At 43.3% G+C, this 20,798-nt stretch overlaps 2 protein-coding genes and 1 long non-coding RNA gene across 10 annotated transcripts in view; 2 read left to right on the top strand and 1 right to left on the bottom strand.

Moving 5' to 3' along the window:
• The window catches only part of Tbc1d23 (TBC1 domain family, member 23), a 62,667-nt gene extending 54,330 nt beyond the window's left edge, over nt 1–8,337 (top strand). For 4 of the 8 annotated variants that reach the window (NM_026254.2, NM_001358433.1, XM_030249251.1 and 1 more), the window contains 3 exons: nt 4,040–4,175; nt 5,382–5,576; nt 6,759–8,337. In NM_026254.2, coding sequence (NP_080530.2) covers nt 4,040–4,175; nt 5,382–5,576; nt 6,759–6,840 — 413 coding nt within the window. In that variant the 3' untranslated portion in view covers nt 6,841–8,337. The remainder of the gene's footprint in view (nt 1–4,039; nt 4,176–5,381; nt 5,577–6,758) is intronic. The other 4 variants (XM_030249252.1, XM_030249253.1, XM_006522485.2 and 1 more) reach the window with 1 other exon arrangement.
• Nucleotides 1,011–9,830, bottom strand: Gm16892. Its single transcript, XR_003951893.1, has 2 exons — nt 9,729–9,830; nt 1,011–5,805 (listed from the first exon to the last, which is right to left on the bottom strand). It is a non-coding gene; the product is annotated as a predicted gene, 16892 (long non-coding RNA).
• Nucleotides 9,831–9,866: 36 nt separating this feature from the next.
• On the top strand, nt 9,867–20,534 carry Nit2 (nitrilase family, member 2). Its single transcript, NM_023175.1, has 10 exons — nt 9,867–9,918; nt 10,983–11,101; nt 12,881–13,001; nt 13,593–13,681; nt 15,415–15,508; nt 15,995–16,069; nt 17,054–17,132; nt 17,683–17,781; nt 19,660–19,715; nt 20,033–20,534. The coding sequence occupies exons 1-10, from the start codon at nt 9,912–9,914 to the stop codon at nt 20,122–20,124; spliced, it is 831 nt and encodes a 276-aa protein (NP_075664.1). The 5' UTR covers nt 9,867–9,911; the 3' UTR covers nt 20,125–20,534.
• Nucleotides 20,535–20,798: the final 264 nt, after the last annotated feature.

The raw sequence follows: 20,798 nt of genomic DNA, 5'->3' as shown, positions 1-20,798 counted from the left end.
TGTCCTTTCCACTCAGCAATATCCCATATATCTGATTATTCTCTTTTTTAAAAAGTGATGTATTTATTTTTATTTCATGTGCATTGGCGTTCTGCCTCAATGTCTGTCTGTGCAAAGGCATCAGATCCCCTGGGACAGGAGTTACAGGCCACGTGGGTGCTGGGAACTGAACCCAGGGCCTCTGGAAGAGCAGCCAGTACTCTTAACTACCTAGCCATCTCTCCAGCCCAGTTTATTCTCTTTCTGTTGTGGATAATCACCTATTTGCCTAGTCGTAGGAGTCAACTTTGGTAGTCTTGTGATTTTTTTGTCTGTTTAGAGTGGCTCCATTTTTGTACATATATCAGGATGGACTTTGAAAGTATATCCAGAGAGTTAGCTCTTAGCAGTAAGATTGCTCAAGAGAAGCATATTTGATGCTTCAGTCATATTACAAATGTGACTGCTAGAAAATTTGCAGTGAAGTAAATATGGTATTTCTAGCTGTTCTTTTTCCTTTTTCATCTCTGTCACCATCTTCCTGTTGCTATGTATCTCTTTGTCCTTCTGATTATTTTAACGTCCTTCATGAGCAAGAGGGAGAGGATGGTGGATTGTGAATGAGTCCACTGTGGTCTGTTAACACTTCGCTGCAAACACGCCTACGTATAGTATGGAAAGTAGGCGGTAGCAAAAGGAGGAAGCTAGAATTGTGTGTGTCAGCGTGCATGCAGAGTGTGGGGAGATGGAGGCAGCCACAGAAGTCTGTAGTGTACTCGTGATGCCTCCCTCCCTCAGGTGGATGCCAAGTGCTCCTGCCTTCTGAAGATGAGCTCACTGATCTCCCAGCACTTCCCAGGCAGAGGCAGGGGATCCCTGTGTTCAAGGCCAGGCTGATCCACAGAGTGAATTCCAGGACACCTAAGCTACTCAGAGAAACCTTGTATCACCAAAGAAACAAAACCACTTAACTCTGGTGACTGTCAAACTTAGGTTTTCAATTCTGGGATAAAACACTCTGACAAAACAACTTGGGGAAGAATGGGTTTATTTTATCCTACAGTTCTCAGGTCATTTCATCTCCGAGGGCAGAAACTCAGAGCCAGAAGCTGGAGGCAGGAACTGAAGCAGAAGCCATGGAGGGGTGCTATTTACTGCCTTGCTCTTTATGGCTTGCTCAGCCTGCTTTCTTATAGCACTGAGAACTACCAGCCCAGGGGAGGCACCAGCTACAAGAATCATCAGTCATCAGTGATTAAACTCACCACAGGCTTGCTCAGGCCAGCCTCACGGGGCATTTTCTCAACTGAAGTTTCTCTTTCAGAATTAGTTGTCATAAAACTAGTTAGCAGAGTGGCCTAGGCTGGTAATCCCAGCATCCAGGATGCAGAGACAAGTGGATCCCTGGAGTTAATCTACAGCCAGCCAGCCTAGTCTGCCTAGTGAGCTCCAGGGCAGTGACAAACACTGCCTCAAAAGGAAAAGTGGTGGGGTAGAGGGGGCGGGGAAGGGCTGGGGTGGGGGTGGGGAGGCCAGATGGCTCAGCAGGTCAGTTTGCTTGCTGCCCAGCATGCTCACTTGAGTTCAGGACACACATAGAGGTTATCCTCTGGTCTCCACAGGCACATGCGCACACAAGTGCACACATATGTACACACACATGTACATGTGCACACGTGCACTCACAGGACCATACACACAGAAACAAAGGGAGGAACATTTGTAATTATTAACCTGAGGCATTACAATTCCATTTTCTTAATTTAGGAAAACAAAATTAGAATGTTTATTTTAATTGAAGAACATTTTCCTGATGTAATGCAGGACGTAGTGTTCTTTTCTTTTCTTTTTTTCTCTTTTTTTCTTTTATTGAATATTTTCTTCATTTACATTTCAAATGTTATCCCCTTTCCCAGTTTCCCCTTTGGAAACTCCCATCCCATCCCTCTTCCCCCTGCATGGGGTGCTCCCCCACTCACCTACCCTAAAATAAATAAATAAATATATATATATTTTCTACCTAAAATATATATTTATTTATTTCATAAATTCATTGTTTTTAACAGCTGAGTAGTACTCCATTGTGTAAATGTACCACATTTTCTGTATCCATTCCTCTGTTGAGGGACATCTGGGTTCTTTCCAGCCTCTGGAAATTATGAATAAGGCTGCTATGAACATAGGGGAGCATGAGTCCTTATTACATGTTGGAACATCTTCTGGGTATATGTCCAGAAGAGGTATTGCTGGATCCTCCGGTAGTACTATGTCCAATTTTCTGTGGAACCGCCAGACTGATTTCCAGAGTGGTTGTACAAGCCTGCAATCCCACCAACAATGGAGGAGTGTTCCTCTTTCTCCACATCCTTGCCAGCATCTGCTGTCACCTGAGTTTTTGATCTTAGCCATTCTGACTGGTGTGAGGTGGAATCTCAGGGTTGTTTTGATTTGCATTTCTCTGATGACTAAGTGTTGTGGAGAGCCTTGGGCCTAATTATATTTGATGTTAATTCCATCCCTGTGAGGGGCTCCAAACAAGAAATGAGTCAGCACTCAGGTGACTTCCTGTAAACCTGCTTTCCACCTTAATTTGTAAAATAAAGGAGATTGGGCAGATAAAGGGATGGTGGAGTGGAGGTGGGGAGTGAGAAGGAGAAAATGGAAGAGGGAGAGGATGCTGAAGAGGAGGAAGAAGAAAAGCAGAGCAGAAGTACATGGCCTGAAGAAACTGCAAGTTATAAGGAGATGGAGAAGATGGTAGTGTGGCGGTAGATTTGCCCAATCTAAGCGCACAGCATGTATTTATATTAATTGAGTTGTGTTTTCATTGCTGGGGCATATTTGGGTTGGAGATTTACCAAAACATCAAAGGATGTTGAACATTTCTTTAGGTGCTTCTTGGCCATTAGACTTTCCTCGGTTGAGAATTCTTTGTTTAGCTCTGTGTCCCATTTCTTTTAATAGGGTTATTTGATTCTCTGGAGTCTAACTTCTTGAGTTCTTTGTATATATTGGATATTAGCCCTCTATCGGATGTAGGATTGGTAAAGATCTTTTCCCGATCTGTTAGTTGCCATTTTGTCCTATTGACAGTGCCCTTTGCCTTACAGCTGCTTTGCAGTTTTCTGAGTCCCATTTGTCGATTGTTGTTCTTAGAGCATAAGCTATTGGTGTTCCCTTCAGGAAGTTTCCCCTGTGCTGTTTATTAAGTCAGAAACTGGCAAAGGGGAACACTGCCTTCCCTGCCTCGAGAAAGGTGCTTCTCACTGACATGCCAGGCCACAGTTGTGACATCTTTTCTCAAAAGTGCAACATGTACTCCCAGGAGTTTGAGTGGACTTGCTTACTGTAAGGGTTGTTTCCCGTGTCTCTGTAACAGAACCAGCAGGATTTGAAGTGCTTCCTTTTGTTTCTCACTGTCATGCCCTACTTTAAGAACACAACCAATAGTTTGTGGTTGCTAAGCAGTGTGTCCACATGCTAAGAAGTGTCCACATGCTAAGACGTGTCCACATGCTAAGAAGTGTCACATGCTAAGAAGTGTCCATATGCTAAGAAGTGTCCACATGCTAAGAAGTGTCCACATGCTAAGAAGTGTCCACATGCTAAGAAGTGTTCACATGCTAAGAAGTGTCCACATGCTAAGAAGTGTCCACATGCTAAGAAGTGTCCACATGCTAAGAAGTGTTCACATGCTAAGAAGTGTCCACATGCTAAGAAGTGTTCACATGCTAAGAAGTGTTCACATGCTAAGAAGTGTCCACATGCTAAGAAGTGTTCACATGCTAAGAAGTGTCCACATGCTAAGAAGTGTTCACATGCTAAGAAGTGTCCACATGCTAAGAAGTGTTCACATGCTAAGAAGTGTCCACATGCTAAGAAGTGTTCACATGGTAAGAAGTGTTCACATGCTAAGAAGTGTCCACATGCTAAGAAGTGTTCACATGCTAAGAAGTGTTCACATGCTAAGAAGTGTCCACATGCTAAGAAGTGTCACATGCTAAGAAGTGTCACATGCTAAGAAGGTGCTGATGGCCTTAACCCTTCTCTTCCCTCCCAGATGAAATCGACAGCTCGTCCATGTCAGATGATGATAGGAAAGAGGTTGTCAACATCCAGACCTGGATCAACAAGCCGGACATCAAGCATCACTTTCCCTGTAAAGAAGTTAAAGAAAGTGGACATATGTTTCCTAGGTACTTTTGAACATGTTTTTACAAGTAAACTCGCACTGGGCAAAGTCAATATAGACATAAAGTGCAAGGGACTTTTTATTCAAGTGCAAAAGACCTCATTTCCCACTGTCAACTCCTGTTAAGTGTCTGTTTTTAAAGGTCTTAGGCACTTTGTATTTTGGAAATTCTGAGACAGGACAGTGAATAGTACATTGAACACTCTGATGCCCCTCTCCTGGACATGTTGGCTCTTCACAGTCCCCATAATAAGTGTCAGGCACACCCAGGCCATCCATGAGCAGCTCACCCTAAGTGCTTCAGCGTACAATCCCAAGAGTACCAGCAGTTTCTGACATAACTCTGATGCCATCACTTTGCCCGAGTGTTACCAGTGCTGCCCACATTAGCCTTGGCAGTTTCCCTCCGCCCTGAGTGCGTCCTGCACTGCCTGCCTGTTCTCACGCAGTGTATGCTAGGGCTTTCCCTTTTCTCCTACGTGCCTGTTCTCTTCATGAGTCTAGGCCATGTCTGGCAAAATGTTTCAAATTCTAGGCATGTTTAATAGTTTGCCTTATTGTTTGCTATGTTAAAAGTGAGCTAAGATATAAGAGTTTTGAGGTTTTCTGCTTTAATTGTTTTTAAGCTATGCCCATTTTGCCTTCGGAATTTAGTTGCAGAATATTATAAAATATGTAAGGAAACCCAACAATTGTGTAATGGACTTTATGATATTAGACAGAGAATAGTTTTGAATACATATAATCCTGTTAAAAATTCTGAGAATGGAGCTGGGCGTGGGGGCGCATGCCTTTAATCCCAGCACTCGGGAGGCAGAGGCAGGCAGATTTCTGAGTTCGAGTCCTGCCTGGTCTACAAAGTGAGTTCCAGGACAGCCAGGGCCACACAGAGAAACCCTGTCTCGAAAAACCAAAAAAAAAAAAAAAAAAAATCTGAGAATGGCAGAATAGTCCATTAAAGTTAAAAATTATTTACACATTACACTCAACTTCTCATTAGAAAACATACCTTTACTCTTAAATAATTATGGTATTATCTGTTAATAAAACAATTTTACATAATATTAGATGAAAAAATATATAGCTTGTTTATCAAATATATTCATAGATAACTCAAAAATAATTCTTTGAAGTTGAATTTTTTACACTGGAGCTGTTGAACTGACATGTCTGTCGAGACCCAATTCACTTAAACTTCTTTTCTCTCAAGCCATCTGCTGGTTACCGCCACCCATATGTACTGCTTAAGGGAGATTCTTTCAAGGAAAGGCCTGGCTTACATCCAGTCTCGGCAAGCACTAAATTCTGTAGTGAAAATTACGTCCAAAAAAAAACATCCCGAGCTAATTACCTTCAAGTATGGAAACAGCAGTGCTTCCGGGATAGAAATCTTGGCTATTGAAAGGTAAGTTGTTTATTATTATTATTATTAATTATTACCTGAATTAATAGAGCCCATTAAGTGCAGGCTCCTTCTGGCTTTTGGTGAGTGGGTGTTGGCGGAGAGCACTGAGGTGCTCCGCTCCTGGAACAGTGTCATCTGTGAGCATCTTCCTGGTATCTGTGGCTTCTACACTGGTGCATGATTTCAGTTACGCTGTAGCAAATTTCACACCAGAGTCGTTAATGATAATCTAGGGGTCAAGAGAGACGACGGCTCAGCAGTTAACAGCACTTGTTGCCAAGCCTGACAACCTGAGTTCAGACTCTGAGCGCTACTTACCACTCCATGACATAAGTACTCCCCACCCCCACTGAGGCAGTGTCATATAAGAACAAAACAAGAAATACTGTAACAGTCTAGAGACTCTGCTCTGTTGTGAGGGCTAGACCTCAGTTCCCAGCACCCAGAACCCACGTCCAATGGCTCACAGGTGTTATACTCCAACCTGCAAGACATCCAGCTGGTCGGGGTGGCATGCGCTTTTAGTCTCGGCAATGGGAGGCAGAGGCAGGGGGATCTGAGTTCAAGGCCATCGTGGCCGATAGAGTGAGTTCTAGGACTACACATAAAAATCAAAATAAAACCCAAACAAAAAAGACATGCAGCACCCTCATCTGGTCTCTGTGCACATAGATACACATGTGCAAAATATATATACACAAATAAAAACAATGTTAGAAAAAGAATTATACAAATGCTACACTAAATGCTGATTTGTGAGGAAATAAATTTGTCTTAGAATGTTAAGTTGGTATTTTATTTTCCATCATCAAAACTTCTTAACCTGGAGATGGTTTGAATCTTGTTTAGACAACTTAATGTTTTGCTTAAGGTCAAACCAGCAAGTCCCGGAGTTGCCATTGTCTTGGGAATTGCATGCCATCAAATCCTAATTGTAGCAGCTTAAATCCCATCTGTACTAGACAGCAAGGACGGTGATTTACCCGCCTTTTCTTTGGACATCACACATACTTAGTAGTTGAGAGATTCTTAGCTGTGTGATAGATGAAAAGTCCCATGGCTTTGACTTTGGAGGTAAGTTATGGAGCACACAGCAAGGCATCTCTGCTCCCTTATGTGACCCCTCAGCAGAGAGCTGAAGGGAAAGTGCTGTACTAATCCATATGTGTCTTTCCCCCATAGGTATTTGATTCCAAATGCAGGAGATGCTACCAGAGCCATAAAACAGCAGATCATGAAAGTGTTGGATGCTTTGGAAAGTTAATGTAAAAGAAAGTTATTTAAGTGAAATTAAGGCAACGAAGAGAAATATGAAAATATATTTCCTGACTCAATACTAAGCAGAGACCTTTGATTTGCTCATGGGGTGCCTGAGTAGAGGGTCTAAATGCAAATTATTGTAATCAATACCGGGATGGGTTCACTTTTTTAACAGTTTCTTTTGCATCTTTGGTTTTATATAATGATTTATTATAAAGGTCAGTTATTAAATGACTTTGAAGTAACTGGCCTTGTGCCCTATGGATCCAAGGGCACAGAATGCAGTTCTGTTTTGAAGAGCTGTTTTAAAGGACATGCATCATTTTCAGGTTTTAAAACAACTGTACACATACATATTTGCAATGTCTTCACTGAAATTTAGGGATAGAATTAGTTGAAGAGATTTAATTGCTACATTGAGTTTTACTACAATGAGCATTATCGAAAATAAACGGTTAGACTAATGATTAGCTCACTGTTCTGTTCTTAAAAAGATTGAAGTCTGTTGGATGGAATGGATGGAGATCATAGCAACTCAAAACACAGCCCAGAGTGAGACACCGAAGGTCAGCTTCCCCATCTTCCTTCCTCCAGTAGGTAATTATCCAGAGACTAATTGCCTCAGAGATAGTGAGCCTCACCCCAAGTTGCTAAGGAACAGTTAACAGCACTAGAAGTAAGTAGGCATGTTAAGGTTAAAATTAGCATTTGGGGGACAGAATTGTATCTGTAAAAATGTCCTTGGTCTTTATTACAAATGGGTCATTTGGTCTAGGCTGTTTCAAAATGCTTTGCCACACTGATTATCCTCCTTGAAATGATCACCCGTGACCACACTAATGTCCAGTTTTTAAAAGAAAGATAATCAGAGAGCTGTAGGAATTTCCCATTGTTTCTCTATCACTTTCTAAAAGTTCCCCGGTTTTTGCCGTCGCAGTAAAGTTTGCGTGGTTGGCACTTGTTCCATCCTTACTCTCTGAAAGACGGACGCCGTCTGCTTTGTTTCGCAGCTTGCTCAGACTAGTCACTGTGCTGAGAGAGCCGGAACAGCTTCCGACCATGGGATGATTTTTATAAAATCTGTCTGAAAAATAGTAAATAGAACCTGCCATGTCATAACATGTAATAGATTTTTTCCAAGGGGTTGGTTGATAGAAATATCTAGATGTACCCCACCAGTAGCCAGTGTTTTAATTTGCTTAATGGAAATCAAGTGAATGGTAACATAATTAAAAGAACTCTATTCTGATATCTAAATAAAAACAATGTATTTGAGTGGTTGAAGACATTTGCATGAAATTGCACCTTGTACGGTACTTGATATTTATAACTCTTCCCCCAAACTGTTGTATTTCATTTCTTCCATTTTCTCGACACCCTCTTTGAGATGTCCTGAAGTCTCTCAGCTATGGGACTTTTTTTCATAATATTAATGTAAAGATGTTTGTGTTACTGTTTATAAATTACAATTGTAAATAAACTGATACAAGTTTGCTCAAAACTTCTGCCCTGGAGGATGTCTGTTCTCTTTATCTGTATTTTGCCTGCAGATTAAACATTTGTCTTATATATGTACCTTAGGCTAAAACCAGTGGCACTAGGTGGGTGCTGGGGTGCTCATAGCCCCAGCTATTGAAGGAGGAAGGAGGATCAGTTGAGCTCAGGGAGTGAGGTTTCTGTGACCTTTCCCCCCTCTTTCTACTAGAGCTGTCAATAGATCTGTCACCTTAGACCTGGCTTTGTCTTCAGTAGTTGCCATGGCTACCAGGCCACTGCAGTTTCTAATGCAAGATGAAGATGGGGTAAATATGTTAACCCTGGAAGACATAAGGCCATACTGCAACCCATCCCCACACCTTCCTCCAGCGCATACATTCTTTGTTCACCCCGCTTCCCCAGTGTTCTCAGGTTCTTGGAAGAAACAATTCTGTGATCCCCTCAGGACGATGTAGGTGCTTAGATCCAAACCCAGGTCCTTTGCAAGAGCACCAAGTGCTCTTAACCACGGAGCCATCTCTCCAGCCCTGCTTTGTCCTTTTCAAACTGCTGTTTATGGTTCTCTCTCTCTCCCTCTCTCTGTCTCTCTGTTTGGCTCTCTCTGTCTCTCCCAAAGTTTGTGAAAAGCTCAGCCCCACTGAAGACAGCTGACTAAAATTTCTTTTGGGGATCTGATCTGCAGGCTTTCTTTCCTCTTGTCAAGCTCTCTAATCCCCTTGGCTCCGTGCTCTGCAAATGTGACAAGGTATAGACTTTAACTTGCAAGCACTGCAAAGCTTAGAAAGCAATGTCACTAGCTGGGTGTGTTGCTACAGGACTCAATCCCTGCACTCAGGAGTGGGAGCAGGAGGATTAGACGTCAAGGTGAGCCTTAGCTACATAGCAAGTTAAAGTGCAGCCTAGGCTACAAGAGACCCTGTCTGAAAACCGGAAAAGCTCAAAACAAAAATAAATATTTACATAAATGATAATGAATAAAAATTAAATAATAAATACAAAGGTCAAATCGTAGAATACTGCTTAGCACCAACTCTATCTCTTTCCCCAGCCCAGTTAGGAGCAAGGTTCTGAAGTCCTGCTAGCCTAAAACAACCAGGTGCACTTCCTCAAGCCAGTCAGCATGGAGCATCGTTACCCTGGCCACTGCCATGATCTAACCTGAAATTTATGTCCTTTGTGCCACAAGTAGGACCTTTCTACCCCAGACCATTTATGGCACACTACCATAACGTAGGCTTCTCTTTTTTGACTTTGCTTTTGAAGGCCCTATATAAAGAATTTGTAATTATCACTTCTTGGTGTATGCAACCGCAAAGGGTGAGCCATTTTTAGTACGGTGCCCAGGCAAGAATGTAGACTGGTACTGAATGTGCACAAAGTCGGAGGCTTACTCACCTACATTACAGCACAGCACAAAACAAAACAGTAAAATCCTCAAAGCTCATCGAGGCTCCGCCCCTCGACCCAGCCCTTGACCACGCCCCTTCTGCGCGCGCGGCTCGGCCCCGCCTTCTGCACGCTGCGGAGGAGATTGACTGGCAGGAGTCCCTGTGGCCTGCGGTGCACCGTGGAAGAGCCATGTCTAGTAAGTGGCTCGTGGTCTGGTTGTCCAGCTCCCAGCGGGAGCGGGGTCCTCCGTGCGGCGGTGCAGATGAGCCGGCTGGGTCCTTGCGTCCCCCGGTCAGCCATGCCGGTGGCTCTTGTCACCGGTGTCCGCGGCGCGGCGAAGCCCAGGGGCGGCTGGCCGTGCGAGCACAGGCCTCCGCGCGGGGCGTCCTGTGCTGTCGGAGCTGGTCAGCTTGCGGGTTGGGTGGTGGTGTCCAACTCGTGGCTCTGACTTCCTCGCCTCACAAAGCGGTGGATAATCACACCTCACTCCGCAGTTCCTCGTCTGTAAAAGTTTATAGTTGCACTGTCCTGGCATATTCATGTAAATGTTGTTCCCGTAATAGGCCCGTCACTCGAGGTGTTTTCGTGCCCTCCGCCCCGACTTGTTCATCTTCAAAATCATTAATCGCTTTCCGGAGAAGGGGAAGCAACAAGTCTTGCACACGGAGGACCCCAGTGGAGGGGTTTTCCTGCGTAAGCCTGCAGAGGGCGCTTTTGCACCGGCCCCTAACCTGGGTCGGGACCTTGTCCATATTGGGTGGCTTTTGGAAGAAGCTAGAAACAAAACTATAGTTTTATTATCCTTTCCTGCCTCAGGAGCAGAGGCAGTCTAACTTCCTAGGGTTAGGGGAGATATTAGTGAGTTTCTGTGATACTCTGGTGACAGCTCAAGGTCTGTTAACCTGAAAATAATGCCAGGTTTTGGTTTCATTTGTTTTTATACAGATTCTGGCACTGTTCAATTAAGAGGTGTTAGGGGCTAAATGCCTTTTTTTTTTTTTTCTCTCTCATCATATTTAGGATAAGCCAAGGAATGAGCGATCATAGTTTTTATACTTTTAAGGAGAGCTTCGGCCTTCTTCAGAAGCCAGGTTTTGTCAGTGTTGTCGATATACCCCTTTAGATTGCCAGTAGTTGGGTCAATCAAAAACCATGTTCAAATACTGCCTGATATCCTGTTTGAGAATCCTGGCCCTGGGTGAACTTAGTGGGCAGATCTGATGACTTTTTTTTTTTTTTTTTTTTTTCTTTTTTCCCCAGCTTTCCGCCTGGCCCTCATACAGCTTCAAGTTTCTTCCATTAAATCAGATAACCTTACCCGGGCTTGTAGCCTAGTGCGGGAGGCAGCAAAGCAAGGTGCCAACATAGTTTCTCTGCCTGTAAGTATCAGGGCAGCCTGCCCATTCTTCAGGAGCTGTGGATCCACCACAGTACTGCGTGCTGGCAGTGGTCCTCTTATGTCCCACCTCCAGCAATGCCTTTTGGAACCCTAATATTGTTTCGTATTTGTCTCATCTTTCACAAAGACTAGTAGCGACCTTTATCATAAGATGTCAAACGTGGTTACAAGTTTTGAACAAGATCACCTCCCCTGTTCAGACAAGCAGTAAGAAATCCATGGGGGGCTTCCTTAAAGACTCACTCAGGGCCTGTACAATTACTTGGTACCTTACCTAAGTCAGGCTTTTTATTGTCGTGTTTTAGGTCAGACCACATTGCTTTAGTACTGTTCAGTTTTTGAAAAATTGTCTCGAGGTTTGAGTTGAAGGTTGTATCATATTTGGTGGTAAGTACAGCCTCGGAGATCCTGAATGACCAGGGATCAGTTAGCAAAGGGAACACTTTGAGGAGCCAGAGGTCAGTTCCACAGGAGCAGTCTTACTTTGTTGTTTCAAGGCAGGCTTTCTCTGTGTAGCCCTAGTTGTTCTGTCACTTGCTCTGTAGCCCAGGGTGGACTCAAACTCAGAGATCCACCTGCTTCTGCCTCCAAGTGCTGGGACTAAAGCCCTGTGCTCCCACTGTCTAACCACTCTGTTTTTGAGGTGAGGTCTCTCACTGGGACTTGGGACTCACAAGTAAGCTGGACTGGCTAGCCGGCAAGCCTCGGAGAGCCTCTCCTCACTCCTCCGCTGGTGTTGGAGTTATGAGTGCATCTCCTCACGCCGGGCTTATTTTACATGTGTGCTGAGCATCTAAGTCATGCCCTCATGCTTTTGGGACAAGCACTTTACTGGTTGAGACATCTCCCAGCACAATCCAGTCTTCCTTTTTAGATCACTGTGTAGCCATGGCTGCCTGGAACTTACTATATAGAACAAACCTGATGTTCTCTGTGCATCAGTTACAGGACTCATCTGTACCTGGCACCTAACCATGGTCTCTTGTTAGTTGATGTTGTTGAGATGAAGTACAAGTCTAGGAGGGAAAGTGCTTGGAGTTATGTGCGTGCTTGCTTAGCTCGCTGACTCTTGACATGCTGGTCATTTTTAGCATAATGCCTGGTACGTAGACACTGTTGTTAAATGCAAAATGAGTGAACTTAAATTGATATCCGGTAAATGTTTACCTGTTGTTTTCTGACATGTCAAAGGACTGCAGAAGGCAGACGTGTGTTGTATGCAAGTATTAGTGTCTTTGTCATTTTTGGTGTCTGTGTCCCAGCCCTGTCTTTGTTTCATCCTCACCCACTTTTCCTATCCATGAGAGACATCATAAAGATGTCATAAAAATGTCAGAATGGAGTTAGAAACAGCTTATTTGCAGTTAATAAAACAGTTTAACTTCTGTGGCTTTCAGAACTTTTTAATGCATAACTTTTATTGCTTTACATAATAAGTGGTATAATTTTGAGCTCTAGACTTCACCTCAGGATTCAAAAATCACAGAGTAAACATGATTTGTGATGGACCTGGATGTCCAAGAACTGGTAATCCACAGGCTCCAGGTCTAGCCTTCTGCCAGGTTACCAGTCCCCTGTCCTCGCCTGGGCTGGTTGCCTGTCTGCTTTCCATTGAACGTTCTTTAGCTTTAGTTGAATCTTTTCCTGCTGGTGTTTTCTCCACTCCAAGCCGAATGGGCAGTGCTGTGTTTCTACTTTCTGCAGATCTTTAAATGGTTTGCCTGGTTTCCCCCTTTTTCCTTCTCTAACATGACTCTAGGAGTGCTTCAATTCTCCATATGGAACAACCTACTTTCCTGACTATGCAGAGAAGATTCCTGGAGAGTCCACACAAAAGCTTTCTGAAGTAGCAAAGGAGAGCAGCATATATCTCATTGGAGGTACTTCTTGCACCTGGTGTAACACCTAAATATTAAAAAGGCTAGAATGACTTCTGTTATATTTAAACATTTTAGCCCTTGAAAAGAATGAGGTTGCCAGGAGTAGTGGCATACACCTATGATCACAGCACTTAGGAAAGCTGAGGCAGGAGGATTGTAAATTCAAGGTCAGTTTGGGATACACTTCAAGATATACTAAGTGTAAAAAATGCAAGTTTGTGTCTTAACATTTCTCAACTAGGGCCCGTGGGATTCAGTTTTGTTGTAAGACTTGATGGATTTGAGCAATGAGGAATTCCTGATTTTGCTTGGAAGTTACATATTAACTGCTGCTCAATATCATGACTGAATTTCAAGGGCATTTTGGTTATTTTTTAAACCTTTCTTTAACATCTGGACTAGTTATATTTCATCACTAATTTGGAGCTTAATCACTGTAAGATATATTTAAGGGGGAAAAGAATGCTTAGAATAAATGTTATTATTGGGCCCAAATGACTGTTTGCCAGGCCTTTAACCTACTCTCACAAGGTTATTGGCCCATTCCTTTTTGTTACTGTTTTGTGTGACTGTGTATTTCTTCAATGGAAGGCTCCATCCCTGAAGAGGATGCTGGGAAACTGTATAATACCTGCTCTGTGTTTGGGCCTGATGGAAGTTTACTGGTAAAGCACAGGAAGGTAAGTTGTGCCGATCTCATCGCCTTCCAGTTTCTGTTTCTTGCAAGGATAGAGATGTAATTAATCTTTAAGCCACTGGTTCTGTATGGCTCAACCTTGTTGAACTTGTTGCTCTGTGTAGGATCTCAGACACACCGTTAAATTTTAGGTGCTCTTAGGTGGGCAGTCGTAGCACATGCCTCTTCATTTGAGGCTAGCCTGGTCCACAGAGTGAGTTCCAGCCAGGACTACAGAGAGAAACCCTGTCTCAAAAATCAAAAAAGAAAGAACGTGTCCTCGAGTCGTTTCCAGTCTCAGAAGAAACATACTCACTATTTTACTCGTAAATATGACGTTTCAGAAGTGCTTAGTATGACTACTAGATAAAAAGCATTCCCTTCCTAGAGAGTGTTTCTGCTTTGTTTTGAAAACCATGGTTGGTTGTAGAAGTTTCCTGGGTACAGGCTGGAGAGGAAGCTCAGTGGTAGACTGCTTTCATAGCATGGGCAGGGCCTGGGTTTAGTCACTGTCGTTGCCCCTCCCCTCCTCCTCAGGCACAGCATACATTACTGTCTCTCAGTATATGTCCTTGAGATCATATGGCATTTCCTTTACTAATGTGATAAGTTACATTGCTTTATCTTCTGATATCACAACATTTGTTGTGCTTGAAACAAAAAAATCTTACTTTAGCTAGGCATTTGGTGGTGCATACCTTTAATCCCAACACTTGGGAGGCAGAGGCAGGTAGTTCTCTTGAGCTGGGGACCAGCCTGGTCTACTATGTGGTTTCCAGGAGAGCCAGGGCTACAGAGAGAAGCCTTGTCTTGAAAAAGGAAAAGGAAGGAAGGAAGGAAGGAAGGAGGGAGGGAGGGAGGGAGGGAGGGAGGGAGGGAGGGAGGGAGGGGAAGGAAGGGGAAGAAGGGGAAGGGGGAAAGAAGGAAGGGAAGGAAATGAATAAATCTCATTTGGAATTGTTTTGCAAAATTTTACCTGGATTTTGTGTTTGTCTTGAGACAGGGTCTTTCTGGGTAGCCTAGGCTGACTTTGAACTCCAGTAGTCCAGACTGGCCCAGAACTTGTGGCAGTCCTCCTTTCAGAGCATCCTTAGTGTTAGAATTACAGGCATGTGCCACCATGCCAACTTACTTGTTTCTAAATGCTGCACATTCCTTTTGCTTTCTTTGTTGATAGTGTTGGTTTGTGTTTGTTTGTTTGTTTGTTTTTTTGATATGGGCTCTATGTAGCCCTGGCTATCCTGGTAGACTGGTTGGACCTCAGACTCAGAGATATACCTGTTTCTGCTTCCCAAAGGCCTCTTCTTCTTTTGCCAGTTTTGTCAGTTTGATGCTGATTCTGAGAAATCTTCCTTAGCATTTGGGGTGAATAAGGACAACATAATGCGTCTACCATGAGCCTGCACATTTTTCACATCTGGAGACAACAGGGGTTGTAAAAGCCACATCATTTCACCATTTTCCTGTAGTAGAAAGGATAGGCAAAATTGTTAACCTGTTTCTTCAGAGACTGAAAACAAGATAAAGACACCAATTACTTAAGGCCCTGCCTGAGATCCTACACAGAGCAATAAAATAAGTGGTTGGATGTAGCTAGTTGTAGGTACAATATGGCCAAAACTGGGGATGATGTTTGTGCTGTCAATCTTAGAGCATGTCCATATCTGACCATCAAGAGATATCTGCCACTACTGCTCTTGAGGCCAGAGGTAACCAAATCAATTATTTATGATGCAGATCCATCTGTTTGACATTGATGTTCCTGGGAAAATTACGTTTCAAGAATCTAAAACATTGAGCCCTGGTGATAGTTTCTCCACATTTGATACGCGTACGTACCAGATAAGTTTGCCTCTTACAGGAATCCCAGAGAAGAGGAGCAGGTGTTTTCCCTTTTATGTCTGTCTCCAAGTTTTTCACACATTCATATTAAAAGTTCAGAATTAGGAGAGTAAGCAGTCAGAGATCTAGAAAGTCTGGGGAGAATGGAACCCTGGGATTTTGACATAGCTCTTCCATTGGGTTACAGCCTCTGGACCATGGCATCCAGGGTGTTCCTGTGGGCCACCATTGACACATTGTACTTAATTCATTACATTAATACATTGCATATTGTTCAGAAGGAAGTTGTCAAAGCTATCCTGAGGCTGACAGTGTTGTCTTTGAACGATGTCCCAGTAGGATTGAACTTACACCTTGTCTGTGTAGGAGTCCTGGGTTAATTCTTTCTAGTCAGGGTTTTAGGATCAGAGCAGCTCTACTCCCCCATTCTACACCAGAGGTTCACTTATTTGTGCATCGTTCTTTTTGGAAATAGCTTACTGCAAAGTGGGCCTGGGCATCTGCTATGATATGCGCTTCGCGGAGCTTGCACAAATCTATGCACAAAGAGGTGAGTTAGGGCCACAGATGGGTTACATAGCTGCTTGGGGTTTGATTCTGGGGTGGTGTCTGTGGCATGAAGATAGCCCCTAACAAAAGTTGCTCAAAAAAGCAAAACACAATAAATGTGCACAGAATGTCGAAAATACAGTGTTAATGTCTCTGCATCCAGTACTTCCACAGCAGCTCGCTAAACAGGCTGAGCATGGGATACTATGGTTACAGGGGTGAGGGTATGTGTGATCTCACACACTCCATCCATAGTAAAAGCTTTGTTCTGGAATATTCCCTTTACCCTTTGAGGGTAAATATCATGGTATTTGGAGTTACATGGGGCCAGGTAGAAATGCAGCAATGGTCTGTACTCTCATGGGTTTCAACACTCACATATATAGTCAGTAATATTTTGATTTGGACAACTTACTGCCTGTAAAAAATGAGACAAGTCAGAAGTTCTGGTAGCACATGAACACTCATTTTGCCTCTCTAAGAGGGTGTGGTTCCCTCAGAGAACTGGTATGACAGAAGATGGAGAGAATTTACAAACTTCTGATGCCATTCAGCAAATACCAGTGTCCTTACTAAGCTACCGAAATGACTGACACTTAACTAAGTGCTATGGATGATTGACAGCTGTTTAGCAGATGAGGTGCATGCATTCTGGGCTTAAGAGTGTCTGAAACTGTACTGCCCCAAATCGGTTGGGAAGTCACAGTGTACATCTCTTCACTATGTGGTGCTGAGCATCTGAGGCCAAGTGACATTTTGATAACATCATTCTTTTTAAAAGTGAAGTTTGACATCAGCCATCCACTGCACTTTTCTTGTGGTCGTGTTTTATACGTATATCTCTAAAAACTTAAATTCAGAGCCTGTCTTACTAGGCTGACCTCTTTTTGTGTGTGGAAGAGTTTGAGTTCGGCTCTATTGGATGAGGAATAAGGGAGGGAGTAACTGAGTGCTCACCGTTGCACTTTCTCTCTCCCCTCTGGAGGCTGCCAGCTCTTGGTGTATCCTGGAGCTTTCAATCTGACCACAGGACCAGCCCACTGGGAGCTGCTTCAGCGAGCCCGGTAAGAAAGGAACCAAGCATCTCAGAGCTGATACATCTATCAGCCTTAGATGGAGCCCTGCCCCTTGTCTGCCTGCCTTCCCTGGCACCCAGACGCACTTAGAAAGGATGACTCTGCACAGAGAGCTCTGCTAGGTACTGTCTCCGATGCCATAGCAGTTCCCTCAAGAGATGCTGGGGTTAAAGGCATTCTACAGTGGCTGAATGCCACTCTATTGTACGTGGGTTTTATCTCAATAGTTAATAGACACAGGATGTTTGTTTCTTGTTTCCTGTGATAGTCCAATGCTGGGTTCACATGTCTTTCCATGTGCTGTTTCATTTCCTTTGGACTTGTACCTTTTAGTGGGATTTCTGGACCACATGGCCTGTTTTAAACTGTTAGAGGCAACTCTACTGCTTTCCCCAAACTCTTGCTCATTCCAATGTACAGAGGCCTTTTCGTGTTTACTTCTAGTGTTTTCGTAGTTTGCCTTTTTTTTTTTTTTTAATTTTAAAGAACTGTATAAAGGTCTGCAACGTGCAATGTATTTGCTTTCTGTTGACTACAGGGCTGTTGATAATCAGGTGTATGTGGCTACAGCCTCTCCTGCTCGGGATGACAAAGCCTCGTATGTGGCCTGGGGACACAGCACTGTTGTGGATCCTTGGTGAGTATGTCTTAGGCTGAGCTCAGCTGGAAGTTGAAAGATGATACAGGGTCATTTTTCTACAATTCCTACCCTTTCATCCATACACCCGGACAAGCATAAGGGAAGCTTTTTACTTGCAACCCACATGATAAGAAAGCGGATCCTGCTTGCTCAAGTGTTGTCATCTTTGCTTGTCTAGGTAGTCCTGGTAGTCATACAAAATAAACAAGGCAGCAGCGTAGGCAAGCGGTTGCTTTTAGGAAGAGATCTCAGAATTCTTAGTTTGCATCTGGCTAAAATTTAGGCTGAGTGACTGGTTCAAGGGCAGGAATGAGAAGCAAGGCAAGAGTGTTACTCCGCGTGTAATGATTAGAGATGGGGGACTGGGTTAAAGCAGTGGTTCTCATGCTGTGCGTCACAACTCCTCCACACATCAGATATCCTGCATATCATATATTTACGTGATTCATAATCGTAGCAAAATTTCAGTTATGAGGTAGCAGCCATAAACCATAATTTTGTGGTGGTGGTGGTGGTGGGGTCACCACACCATGAGGGTCATACCATTAGCAAAGTTGAGAACCATAGGGTTAGAAGAAACTGACTGTCCCCCGTGAAACGGCAAAGAATTTTACCACTGAGAACACAGAACATCACACAGATGTTTCTCCATGGACATATCACACGGTTGGCAACTGTATGTGTAATTTGACATTCACATATAGAATCTCAGTCAGACACATGTCCTTACTAGAACTTTGGACTTCAAAAGTTGGCTTTGGTCCAGGCTACTTGTGTATACACACACAGTATTTCTACAATTTCAGAATAAATAAAGGGTCCTAGAAAGGAGTGTCCCCTGTGTGTATGATTCTCAGTAGTTGCACACACCAGGGTTTATGGGCATTGGAGAAGTGGGTTAGGCTGGATTCTGTCACATTCCTATCTAGATGTTGGTGAAAGGCTCCACAGCCAGTTCTCCTGGTGGCTACCTAGAGTGGCTGTTGCAGAGTAATTTTTGTGTGTTATATGCGCTTCCTTTTTTTTTTTCCCTGAAGGCTTTTGAGGCCTTTCAGCCTATGACTTTAGGGTGGTCGGTGTCTGGGTGGGAGTGACATTAGAGAAAGAACTTTGAATTTGCCAGGACAGATGGGTGGGAATTAGGATTCAATCAAATGAAATTAATGGTATTGGTATTTCATCCTTGCTGAGAGTCTGTGGCTGTCTGATAAGTACAGTCAGTTAATTGTGCCAGATGGTTTGTTTTGACATATTTGGAAATTAATCATTTCTCCAGATAGATATATTATTGAGGCCCTGCACTGGGCCAAAAGGCTGGTTACTGCAAAGTTTTCCAGAATAGCCTTCACCTGGTCGTTTGAAGGGCTGTTGCTCCTGTCAGCACACTCTTGTTATTCAGACACTGGGTAAAGTCTTGTCCTCCAATCCGAAACTCCAAAGCATAGGGAGCCAGGGATCTCAGCCACACAGGTAGAGGGTTCTTGTAAATCTGGACCCTGTATAGGCCCGGCCTCATTACCCTCAGATGTGGTTGCAGTTGGGAGCACATGAGGGACAGACGGAGACCTTCCTTAGGAGGGGCTTTTTCCTGTTGACTCTTGGCAGCTCTGTTCCCAGATACTTATAATCATGAATGAGCTATGGCTTTCCAGGAGTGTGCAGTTTATTAAACATATCCCACTTTCCTTACCAAGCCTCACAGGACTCCTATTTCCACATGATGTGCCACACGTTCTTAACATAAATAACAGAACCAGAATTTATACTACTTTTTTATTTTAGATCTTAGAATCTTTTTTTGGCCTGGTACACAAGGAGGAAATATAGAGAACTTGAGGTTGGCGAATCCCCATTCATTCTCTGGATTTTCTTCAGGGGGCAGGTCCTAACCAAAGCTGGCACGGAGGAAACAATCCTGTACTCAGACATAGGTAAGCTTTGCCCTGCTGTGGTTATGGTTTCTGGGGCTCCCACTGCTCTCAGGCCAGTCTGTGGCTGACTTGGAAGGGTTCCGTTGTGCGCTGCTCTTCTATCCTGGTGATATCCTGGTGTTGAGGGTGAGCTCTGGGGCTTTGTCTCACTAGGTTTTGTTTAGTTTGAACTGACCCAGGACCAACTCCAGGTCACCAGCATCCAGACAAGGCAAATGTTCCTAGGTCACTTGCTGAGACTTTGGTCTGGGGACAAAATTTAATTGCTTGGTTAAGTAGTTGCAAATTATTAATCATGTGTGTTCCTGTTTTTGCAGACCTGAAGAAGCTGGCTGAAATTCGGCAGCAAATCCCCATTTTAAAACAGAAACGAGCAGACCTCTATACAGTGGAATCAAAGAAGCCTTGATATCTGTTTCAAAAATGTCACCAACAGGATGATGCTCTGTCAGATGATCAACTCTACTACATCTCTTTTTTTTGGAGGGAGGGGGGAACAGGGCCATTTCATGTTAATTCTATCAATGATCTGTGCCACAAGGTCCCCTATTTTAATTAAAAGTTTCATCTTTAATTAAAATGTGCTTGGTAACAATGTTCTAGCTCTTAACTAGTCTGATGGTTCCTAGGCATTTCAGTCCCAAGATCCTTTTGAACAATTAAAAACTGAAGCCTCTAAGCATTGTTTCCATGTGTGGTGGGCTGGTCCCATCTGTCTGAGAAAATGTACATTTACCAGAACACTAATTTTCATGGTGCTAATATCCCATCAACATGACACTTTTAAAACTTTTTATTAAAAATTGTTTTCATACAATATATTTTGATGTTTTTCTTCTTTCCCAATTCATCTCCACTCATCCAGATTTATGTTCTTTTTCTTTCTAAAACAAACAAAAACTCCATAAAATGAAAATCAAAATTAACAAGCAAAAGACCAATAAAGACAAAAGAAAACAAAAAGTCCACAAAAAAACCAATAGAGCTGAATGTGCCACTTGTAAACAGGAATAGATGTGCAGCTGGGACCCGTGACCTACACAATACTGGTTTAGCACATGGCTGGTTCAATACCATGCTGGT

The sequence above is a fragment of the Mus musculus genome, chromosome 16 (genome assembly GCF_000001635.26).
Source record: "Mus musculus strain C57BL/6J chromosome 16, GRCm38.p6 C57BL/6J".
NCBI classification, from domain to species: Eukaryota; Metazoa; Chordata; class Mammalia; order Rodentia; family Muridae; genus Mus; species Mus musculus.
The sequence above is the reverse complement of the archived record's forward strand: the minus strand, read 5'-3'. Positions and strand labels throughout refer to the sequence as shown.

What these genes read in the sequence shown, in the direction of transcription:
- Nit2 (NM_023175.1), top strand. An exon ending in ACAAATCTATGCACAAAGAG is followed by an intron (nt 16,070 to 17,053) that starts GTGAGTTAGGGC and finishes TCCCCTCTGGAG; the next exon opens with GCTGCCAGCTCTTGGTGTAT. An exon ending in AGCACTGTTGTGGATCCTTG is followed by an intron (nt 17,782 to 19,659) that starts GTGAGTATGTCT and finishes GATTTTCTTCAG; the next exon opens with GGGGCAGGTCCTAACCAAAG.